At 33.5% G+C, this 11,603-nt stretch overlaps 1 protein-coding gene across 1 annotated transcript; it reads left to right on the top strand.

Annotated features, from left to right (window-relative positions):
- Positions 1 to 386: 386 nt before the first annotated feature.
- On the top strand, positions 387 to 3,707 carry LOC146898962 (G-type lectin S-receptor-like serine/threonine-protein kinase At1g67520). Its single transcript, XM_085739101.1, has 7 exons — positions 387 to 1,548; positions 1,749 to 1,856; positions 1,941 to 2,138; positions 2,331 to 2,543; positions 2,738 to 2,975; positions 3,074 to 3,224; positions 3,317 to 3,707. The coding sequence occupies exons 1-7, from the start codon at positions 387 to 389 to the stop codon at positions 3,623 to 3,625; spliced, it is 2,379 nt and encodes a 792-aa protein (XP_085595227.1). The 3' UTR covers positions 3,626 to 3,707.
- Positions 3,708 to 11,603: the final 7,896 nt, after the last annotated feature.

Below are 11,603 nucleotides of genomic sequence, written 5' to 3'. Positions count from 1 at the left end.
CTTTGACTTATTTTCGTTGTTTGAGTTCCCATAATCTTTTATAGATTAATTGACTAATGGATTTATACTATTTCTTTGTTTAGAAAATTGAACAAATATTTCTTTGTTCATATAATCACTTTGTTGTAGAATAAAATAACGAGTCATTGAGGGGTCAATGAGTTGTTTTGCACATGAATAATAACTTGAATAATGAGTTGTTTTGCACATGAATAATAACTTGAGTCATTGCAGTCTTCTTTTGATTAGAAAAATAAATGCCAAAGCTCCTTTAATGACAGATTGGTCATCACATTCCCACATGCATGTGATATATCTTTACTAATTCAAAACTTAATTGCAGATTAATCTTCCCAGTTTTGAAGCATTAATTCTGTGACTTAAACATGGTTTGCAGGGAACAAGGGAAACCTCAACTTTTGCTTTTCTTCACATACTTGTCCTTATGGTGTAGTACTATTTCTACCTATGTCAAAGCAGAAAATACTGATAGTATGAAGCCAGGAGATACACTGAATGCTAGTGCCACATCCATGTTGTGTTCTAAACAAGATAGATATTGCATGAATTTTAACCAAAATCCGGATCCTGAAAACCTCACTTATCTCAGCATATTTGGCAAAGGGAAAGATGATTGGTTAGTGTGGATTTCTAACAGAAACCAACCTGTTGACATTAATTCAGCAACTCTATCACTAAACTACTCTGGTGTGCTAAAAATCGAATCCAAATTCGGTGAACCAATTATCCTGTATGCTTCACGTCAACATTCTAACAATAGTAATTATATTGTTGCCACCTTGTTGGATACAGGTAACTTTGTGTTGAAAGATATTCAGAAGAACATTGTTTTGTGGCAAAGTTTTGATCATCCAACCGATAGTTTGCTCCCTGGGATGAAATTAGGTGTGAATCGTAAAACTGGTGAAAACTGGTCGCTGGTTTCAAGCATTAGTGATTCTGGTCCATTCAGTCTTGAGTGGGAAGCCACAAGAAAAGAATTGGTCATCAAGCGTAGAGAAAAAGTTTATTGGACAAGTGGAAAACTTATGAAAAATAATAGATTTGAGAATATACCTGGAGAAGATTTCAAGGTCAAAGTTGTGTCTGATGAGTACTTCACATACACAACTCAAAATGAAGACGGTCTTACCAAATGGACTCTATTACAAACTGGGCAACTGATAAACAGAGAAGGAGGTGAGTCCGGTGACATAGCAAGGGCTGATATGTGTAATGGGTATAACACTAACAGAGGGTGCCAAAAGTGGGGTGAAGCAGAGATACCTACTTGCAGGAATCCTGGTGATAAGTTTGATAACAAACCAGTTTACGGTAATGACAATATCGTAAACAATATAGAAAATGCTAGTTATTGCATAAGTGATTGCCAAGAAATGTGCTGGAGTAACTGCAGCTGCTTTGGATTCAAAAGCTTGTATGATGATGGAACTGGTTGTGTCTTCTTGGTATCAAGTAAAGGTCTTAACATCGCAAGCAGTGGTAGTGACTTCTTTTACATTCTGGTTAAGAACACCGATCACAAAGGTATCTATAATTCTAACTACTATATTGCAATTATTATTTTTCTAAAATTACTGACTGGAAGCTGGCGTAGCACAAGTGAAATTTTTTAAAATTAGCTTCAATTATTGTAATTGATCACAAGAACATTTTTCATATTTGTATAAGAAGAGAAAAACAAGTAATTCTTGAAATATATAACTCAAATCAGTTCCTTGTTATAGTATTTAACAAGTGGATATGGATTTGCGCTGGAATGGGGACTCTTATGCTAATTATCGACCTTTCCATTCTGCTCCGAGCTTTAATGAAACGAAAGCAAGTGCTTCGAGGTATTTAAGTTTTATCAAATATTATATTTAGTACCTAATTATAACAATCCCTTAATATTTCATTTTTCACCTTTATATAAACAGATGGGGAGAGAATAACAATACAGAATGAGATTCAAGATCTTGAAGCTTATAGAGGATGCTGTAATGGGGACGATCTAGAAGGAGATTTAAGCAACGGAGATGACTTAAAAGTGTTTAGCTATTCATCAATAATTGTGGCTACCAATGGCTTTTCTTCTGAAAACAAATTAGGACAGGGTGGCTTTGGACCTGTTTTCAAGGGGACCCTTTTTTTGTTTTGCTGAGATGGTGGCTTCTAAAATAGTTTGGATTATGCATTCATCCATTTTGTTAATGATATTTACAGTTTTGGAACCTTTTTTACAGTTTTTCTGAGATAAAATAACTGCATGATGAAACAGTTGAGATTATGCAGTCATCGGTTTTTTATTATGTTTTTATATTCAACACAGGGAATTCTACCTTCAGGGCAAGAAGTAGCTGTGAAGAAACTTTCAAAAACATCTGGACAAGGAATGACGGAGTTTAGAAATGAATTAACACTCATTTGTAAGCTTCAGCATACAAATCTTGTTCAACTAATCGGTCATTGCATTCATGAACAAGAGCGGATATTGATCTATGAATATATGCCCAACAAAAGCTTGGACTTCTTTTTATTTGGTGAGATATATTAATTGTAACAATCTCATTAAAGTTGGTGTGTGTCTGAAGAAAAATATAATAACTCTCCATTCATAAGTTTCAGCAAGCCGAGGATATAAGTGGTTTCATTAACAGAGAATCAAAATATAGTAGAGTAATATTCAGTATAATAATTTTTCTAACGGCATTTTCTTTCTCTTTTTCTTGAGAAGACTCCACTAGAAGAAAGTTGCTAAATTGGAACAAACACTTTAACATAATAGAAGGAATTGCTCAAGGATTATTATATCTTCACAAATACTCAAGACTCAAAATTATTCACAGAGATTTGAAGGCTAGTAATATTCTCCTAGATGAAAATATGAACCCTAAAATTTCTGATTTTGGCGTGGCAAGAATGTTCACAAAACAAGAAACCGAAGCAAATACTAACAGGATAGTCAGGACTTAGTGAGTGTCTCGTGTTATTTTTTGCCTGTCAATTCTATTGAGAATTGTGTAAGCTGAATCTGATTTCTAATATCATGATTGTTTATTGTTTCATTCAGTGGTTACATGTCACCGGAGTATGCAATGGAAGGAGTTTTTTCTACAAAATCTGATGTGTACAGCTTTGGAGTCCTGCTCCTCAAAATTATTAGTGGTGAAAAATGCAATAGCATGTACTGTGAAGACAGAGCACTTAATCTAGTTGGACATGTACGATATCATTTCGCTCTCTACTCCCTTTATGAATTTTATGCATACCGTTTGATTTTTAACATGAAACATAATCATTGATGTGATCACAGGCATGGGAGCTATGGAAAGAAGGTGTAGTTCTTGAGTTGGTTGATCCATTACTAAATGAGTCATTTTCTGAGGATGAGGTGCTAAGACGTGTTCATGCTGGCTTATTATGCGTAGAAGAAAATGCAGATGATCGCCCCACCATGTCCAATGTTATAGCAATGTTAACTAACAAAATTAAATTGGATGTTTTGCCTAAGAAACCAGCATACTGTGGTGGAGCAAGAGTTTTTGATGAAGAAACGTATGGCGAAGTACTTGGTGTGGATTCCACACATGAAAACTCTCATTCACATGTACAATCAGTATAGTTAGATGCAGGGATGAAATTATTAGATTTACCGAATAAACTTTTACGTTGTGTATGTGTGCCAATGCATGATGTGACAGCACTGATATGTTTTATTTTGTTTTGGCTTCTCCAGATTGAATTTGACATATGACTAGTTTTGTTATGTTTAAAGGAAATAGTGATATTATAGGATTTTGATTAACACAATTTATCATATTATTATTTAAACAAGCAAGTAATTTCTTCAATGATATGCAACAGGTGAATCAAAATAAATACAATGATTGCGAGAGAGAAAATACTTGTTGAGATGATCAAACATTGTGTTTCATTTCCTTCACCATCCTCTTGTGTTGTGACGGCATTCTGGTGAGAAAGTCGACCTTGCAGTTCTTCGAGGATTTCCTTGAATTGATGATGGCGTGTGTTTTCCCTTGGATCGTTTAACACCTACATGTTCAACCACTTAAAGTGGAACGTCGATAACAGTAGAAATAAAAGAGTCGACAACACCAGATAGAATTTAAATTATGTTATCTGTGATTTTCGTAACTTTTTGCAAATACTAGAAACAAATATAGAAAAAGGTGTTCCCTTTGGAGGATGCCACATTTGGACGAAGTAATGCATAACTTGGATTATGCATAACTTCGTCCAAATGTGGCATCCTCCAAAAGGAACACCATCATTACATTTTAATCAATTAAAAAGGTTCCACAATATATAGGGCATCCTTAATACTACATAATCTCATGCTATTATTGAAAGATGAAGTTGGTCATTATGAATTTCGATCTCCATATACCACAAGCACATATAAACTGTATCATAGAAGACAACTATAGTATTGTGTGACAGAGGCTTTGATGCACAGTTTACCAAATGTAGTGTTAACTACCAAACTGCAACAAGTATCAACGCATAAAAATTAACACGAACAAAACAAACTAATAGACAACCAAAAAAAATTATATTGATTTGAAATGGATTTTTATTCAGATAGAGAAAAGATGGAAACTATATCGACCTTTGTTCAAAAGGAAATGAGCTCCGACCGCGGTAATCTATTTTGTTTTTAACTTCTACAAGTTAGGTTTCAAGTTCACAACATTGCAGGAATAAAATAATTCCTCCGGTATCGGTTATAAGCAAAAAATTAATTTTTAGATTCAATGAATAACTAATGTATTTCATTTGTATTATAGAGCATATAAATGAAGTTAAACAATGAACCTAAAAAGTGCGATGTTTTTTATAATTGAGACCCGAGGGAGTAAGTTAAACAATGAACCTAAAAAATGCAGATGATCGCCCCACCATGTCCAATGTTATAGCAATGTTAACTAACAAAATTAAATTGGATGTTTTGCCTAAGAAACCAGCATACTATGGTGGAGCAAGAGTTTTTGATGAAGAAACGTATGGCGAAGTACTTGGTGTGGATTCCACACATGAAAACTCTCATTCACATGTACAATCAGTATAGTTAGATGCAGGGATGAAATTATTAGATTTACCGAATAAACTTTTACGTTGTGTGTGTGCGCCAATGCATGATGTGACAGCACTGATATGTTTATTTTGTTTTGTCTTCTCCAGATTGTATTTGACACATATGACTGGTTTTGTTATGTTTAAAGGAAATAGTGATATTATAGGATTTTGATTAACACAGTTTATCATATTATTATTTAAACATGCAAGTAATTTCCTCAATGATATGCAACAGGTAAATCAAAATAAATATAATGATTGCGAGAGAGAAAATACTTGTTGAGATGATCAAACATTGTGTTTCATTTCCTGCACCATCCTCTTGTGTTGTGACGGCATTCTGATGAGAAAATCGACCTTGCAGTTCTTCGAGGATTTTCTTGAATTGATTATGGCGTGTGTTTTCCGTTGGATCGTTTAACACCCACTTAAAGTGGAGCGTCGATAACAGTAGAAGTAAAAGAGTCGACAACACCAAATGGAATTTGAATTATGTTGTCTGTGATTTTCGTAACTTTACGCAAATACTAGAAACAAATATAGAAAAAGGTGTTCCCTTTGGAGTATGCCACATTTGGACAAAGTAATGCATAACTTGGTATCATTACATTTTAATCTATTTAAAAGGTTCCACAATATATAGGCCATCCTTAATACTACATAATTTCATGCTATTATTGAAAGATGAAGTTGGTCATTATGAATTTCGATCTCCATATGCCACAAGTACATAGAAACTGTATTATAGAAGACAAGTAGACAACTATAGCATTGTGTAAAGTGACAAAGGCTTTGATGCACACTTAATCAAATGTTGTGTTAACCACCAAACTGCAACAAGTATCAACGAGAAACAAAACATGTAAAAATTAACTAATCAACATGAAGTAAACAAATTAACAGACAACCAAACAAAATTATATTGATTTGAAATGGATTTTTATTGACAGATAGAGAAAAGATGGAGACTATATTGACCTCTATTCAAAAGGAAATGAGCTCCGACCACGGTAATCTATTTTGTTTTTAACTTTCTACTAGTTAGGTTTCAGGTTCACACCATTACAGGAAAAAAATAATTCCTCCGGTCTCGGTTATAAGCAAAAAATTACTTTTTAGATTCAATGAATAACTAATGTATTTCATCTGTATTATAGAGCATATACTGCAGTTAAACAATGAACCTAAAAAGTGCAAGGTTTCTTATAATTGAGATCTGAGGAAATAAGGTACAAATGGTATAAAATATCCGTATGATTCTTAATTCCAAGGTTGATACAATCACTTCCGAAAAGTATAAACAAAACTCATAATTCAAAATAATTTGTTGTTGATACTTGGATATCAAACACAGTAGATAGACAATTAGACATTCATTTTCAAAGTATTAGTAAACATAGATAGAAATACTAGTCAACCAACACAATGCTTCAAACGTGGGAAGATTAATCTTCATTGAAGCTTTGGATTATTAAATATGGTGATTGCATGTGGGAATGGGATGACAAGCTGTCATTAAAGAAACTTTGGCATTCATTTTTCTAATCAAAAGAATACCGCACTGCTTTATGCTTTATTCTATAATTATTATAAAGGAAACAAAGTGAATGAATTATTCACATTAGTTGTAAATGAAGCATGGTTACATCTTATATATAGAGTACTGAAAGACTACCACAACTATCATATACTGACTGTATTCTAACTTTCATACTAATACAATCACTAACTAGAAAACTTGGAGAGGAAGTTATCTCTATAACTAAGTTGTATCATCACTAATCTCTTCACTATGCAATAATAATCACTTGTTCTAGTACAGAAGCACGAGTCTTCGATCAAAGGGTCAAAGAGTGGTTATGCACTAGAAAAGTGAGTAACAAAGCTCCTTTAATGACAGATTGTCATCCTATTCCATTTGCAATTACAATCGTTAATAATCCAAAACATAATTGCAGGTTAATCTTCCCACATTCTGTAATTTTATTACTAGACTTCTCTTGTTTACTCAAAATTGAATCTGAATTTTGAAAACCAATAATCTTGTATGCTTCACCTACACCTTTTAACAGTACTACTATTGCTGCCACCTTGTTGGATATACAGGTAATTTTGTGTTGCAAGATATTCAGATGAAGACTGTTGTGGCAATGTTTTGATCATCCAACTGATTGTTTGCTCCCTGGGATGAAATTAGGTGTGAATCATAAAACTGGTGAAAACTGGTCAATGGTCTCAAGCATTAGTGGTTCAGTCCCATCTCCTGGTCCACTCAAGCTAATGAAAAACCAGAGAAAAAGTTCATTGGAAAACTGGAGAACTAATGAAAAACAATAGATTCGAGTTGTTGAAATTTGGGGACTAACACATCCTTACAAACCCGGTTTCCAACATGAGTATATGTCTGGTGAAAATTTTCAGTACAATATTGTGTCTAATAAGGATAAAGAGTACTTCACATACACAACGACATTAGAAACTGGACAACTGATAAACAATAAAGGAAGCGACATAGCAAGGGCCGATTTGTGTAACGGGAATCAGAGATATTACCTATTTGTAGGAATCCTGATTATAAATTGTTACACAATACAATGAATGCTAGTTTTGGCCTAAGTGATTGCCAAGCTAACTGCTGGAGTAATTGCAGCTGCATTGGATTCAAAATCTTGTATGATGATGGAACTGGTTGTGTCTTCATGGTATCAATTGAAGGTCTTAACATTGGAAGAAGTGGGGATTACTTATTTTACGTTCTATCCCAATACATATCCCTCGGTCAAATGTGAGGTGGAGGCAGCCAAACTCCGGTCAATACAAATTAAATGTTGCACGGCTAGTCCTAATGATGTTAGCAGCCAGGGTTTATCAACGGCAGTGAAAGATTCTGATGGCGTTGTTTTGAAGAAACACCTTGTATAGATGCAATTGTGGACTTCGATTTGATGCCACACTCACATTAATGAATGTAAGTTTCTTGTAGAAAAAATATGCCTACTACTTACAAATAGGTTTTGGAATTGGTGGTTCATTTGTAAAAGCATAATGGTTGTTGTCACACTATATCAAAGTTGTTTACTTTCTGTGTTAATTATGACTTACAAAACTAAGCAAACAAACATACCGTTATGTTGTTTTTTACGAGGGGTCTTCACCATATAAAATGAGAACATTATACTAATTTTTTTTGATTAAACTATGGATATTAAAGTCTTTCACAAAGCCTAAATTTTTGCATAAAAGATTGGAAGGAGGTGTTACACCAGAGACACAAAAGGAACATGATATTTCGAAATGGTTTCTAATATCAGATGACGTGTTAAGAATGTGGGGTTTATACCTACAATAAAAAGCATCAAAGTGGTCCTTAACACTAGACTATGTGTCATGCAACGTGTCAAGTAAACTTTGTTGGTTAATCAGATGTGTTATAAGGATTAAACTTGTTTAGTTGTAAGCATTTTTCTAGCAACATTTTAAATGAATCAGAATGATTTTTTTGGCGTTTGAACCAACACAGAAAACAGATAATAGAAACACAAAATAAAATATATCTTTACTATTATTATAGATGAAATGTATTAGGTTTTCTCTTCTAAAAACCAAAACAAACACAAGATAAATTATACGCAGCATATGACCAAGACAAACACAAGATAAAAATATTTGCACTTTATAGTTATTATCAAGAAATAAAAGAGTCAAAGACAAACTTAGACATATAATAAAAAGACATTAAAATTCAGAAAATGTAAGAGCAAGAAAAAATTGATGCTATGGAGAAACTATCCTTCTTCCATCAAACATTTCAGAATTAAGCATTTTTTTTCTTTTCGGTAGAATAGAATTAAGCATACTTTCGAATACATAGAAAAAATTATTATATTACAAATTGCTACAAGAACTCATAACATACATCTTATCATCATCATCATCATCATCATCTACTTTTTTCCACGAGTATGCCTTATGTTATACATCCAAACCTTAAAAACACGAGGCTTCACAACTATCTCATTACAAAACTCCTCAACAACATTCTCATCATTCTTTTTAATCTTCCACCCTAATGTCATAACAAGATCCAACAACTTCTTCCTTTGCTCATGGGTAAACTTTGTCCAAAACCTCTTATTTGGTTTCGATGTCCCTTCTCCAGCACCATCACGGCCATCACCATTGATAGCTCAATATGTCTAACATGAGCATTTTCTTCAAGATCCTCCATTGAATGTGGATCCCCGTAGATGAAGGCATGACAAGAGTAGTTGCAGATACAATACAATGAGAATGTACTTTTGGCAGCACGTTGTATCAAATGGTTTGTCTACAAACTAGTTAATTTGGAATTTTTGCAACTGCACTATTTGTCAAGATTTAGATCAACTTGGTTGTTTTATGCACAATTTTTGCTGATAGATTTGATGCCTGTCTGTATGTCTTTTTCTCAGGTATTATCAAAAGAAGGCACCGAGTCTCTAATCTTGTGCACACTTTTGATGGAAAGAGGAGAATGTCCACCCCTCATGGTTGTTCATGATCCGCTGGACGGGTAAGTGCTTATGCAACAAAAACTGGCATCAACTTTTTCCCGTTTTGTACTCTTATCCTGGCATTCAATTTCTTCTTTTGCAGGTTTACTGTGGAAGCTGATGAACCCAAAGAAGCTTTGACAATAATAGCAGAATATGTTAGAGATGTGGACTACGTAAAGAACCGGGAAGGTGATTAGGGGAATAATAACATGATGACACTTCTTTATGCTTCTGATCCTTCACAATCGCTGATCATCTGCCCAGATAAACGTAGCAACTTAGCACGTTTCATTAGTGGAATCAACAAAGGTGATAATGTCCCTTTCCTGCTCCTCTTGAGTGGATAGGGGCTGTGTTTTGAATAAAGTGTTAGCAGGTAAAAAAAAAAAAGTAAAATAATAACCACATTTAAATTTCAAGAAGCATTCAACAAAATCATTTCATACTTCCATGAAATATATTTAAAATATTACACATACTGAATGCAAGAAACTTAATAAAGCATTGAACAAATTATCTTGTTTCAAATTTGTTTCTCTTGTTTATATGATTTTCATATTCCTAAATGAATTTGTTATTAGAAAAGATTTAAAGTAGGGGAAAATCAAACAAGCATGATTGCAATATCTTGACATCAATTTCTAGACATCTCATTCTTTAAACGTACATTTAACACAGAAAGAGATTGCAATATCTCAAGAGTAAATCAAGCCGTTTATGTTAAAGATATATTGAATCATCACATTGGAAAACAAAATTAAATTGTGCTAAGATCGTGTACCTGATTCGCCTGCTTGAATTGATTGGGCTTGAACCCAATGTGTATCTAGGTTTTCTCAAATACAGCAGATGCGTTGAATGTCTACAAACATGATCAACATCAATAAATATGAAAATATTCAACTTAGAATTTGATAATTTAACCCTAAACATAAAAAGATAATCTAAAGTAGATTTTTGAGTACCATTTTAATGGATCTGTCCTTTTGAACAGCCCATTTTGTCGGTATTTATCACTTTCTTAATCAAAGAAATCACACTCGAGTTGAAGTTAAAATAGAAAAATAGAACGATGTCATCACCAATAATCCTCCAAAGAAAGGAGATCGTAGATGACGACACGAAATCAAAATCATCATGATCAAGGAATAGCATCAGATCTTTACAATGAAGCTGCAGCAAAAAATTACAGTTTAGTATAAATTAGAACTATAGAGAAGAGGAAAGCGAAATCAGATCTAATGAACAAATCAAAATACTGCATACCTTTCTGCAGTTAAACTCCAGGCTCACATATTGAAGTGTTTGGTTCGCTTCTTTTGAAATGATAGTGAATGCAACAAGTAATCTTCTTTCTTCCAATAAGCTTCTAAGATTGATCATGAGAAAGTGATTAGATGTGGTGGAAGGAGAGGAACAAAGTGTTTGTGGGTAGCTGCGGCTGCTACTAGCAGAAAGGTTATCAAAACCTATATATCAATCTATAATATATATAGGTGTCAAGACGGGATACGTTACCCGACCTATTTAGGGCTGGCCCTAACACCCATTAGACTTTATCAGGTTGGGCTAAAAAGTTCTATTTAGATATGGACCTAAGAAAAACTATATAACCCTATACGGTCCACGGGCTAAATGGATCTGCCTTAATTCTTTACATTTTTTTAAAACATTATAGAATGTTCATCAAAATTTCTAACAATTTTCTCAACAAAAAAAAAAATTAAAAAATTCTTATGAGCACTACTTTTTACTAGTGTTCAGACAATTTTTCCCCTTCCCTCATGCTCAATAATTTAAACTTTTGTAAACAATTGTTATCCTCTATGCATAAATTTCTCTCAAAAAAAAAAAAAAACCTCTATGCATACATATCTTTTCTAGTTCATTTATTTTCATATTTAATCTTAATATTTTATTTGCAGGACCCGCTGGTTACTAAAGCACCAAGTTTGGTTCCTCTATGCA

This window comes from Medicago sativa, chromosome 8 (assembly GCF_051527215.1).
Source record: "Medicago sativa cultivar Bolivia chromosome 8, Bolivia_mono, whole genome shotgun sequence".
NCBI lineage: Eukaryota > Viridiplantae > Streptophyta > Magnoliopsida > Fabales > Fabaceae > Medicago > Medicago sativa.
Note: the sequence above shows the minus strand (reverse complement) of the source record. Positions and strands in the feature narration are given on the sequence as shown.

Excerpts from the sequence above, each read along its gene's own strand:
- LOC146898962 (XM_085739101.1), top strand. The coding sequence starts at position 387 with ATGGTTTGCAGGGAACAAGGGAAACCTCAACTTTTGCTTTTCTTCACA. Across the intron at positions 2,139-2,330 it reads TGGCTTTGGACCTGTTTTCA|AGGGAATTCTACCTTCAGGG; the intron begins AGGGGACCCTTT and ends TATATTCAACAC. Across the intron at positions 2,976-3,073 it reads AACAGGATAGTCAGGACTTA|TGGTTACATGTCACCGGAGT; the intron begins GTGAGTGTCTCG and ends TGTTTCATTCAG.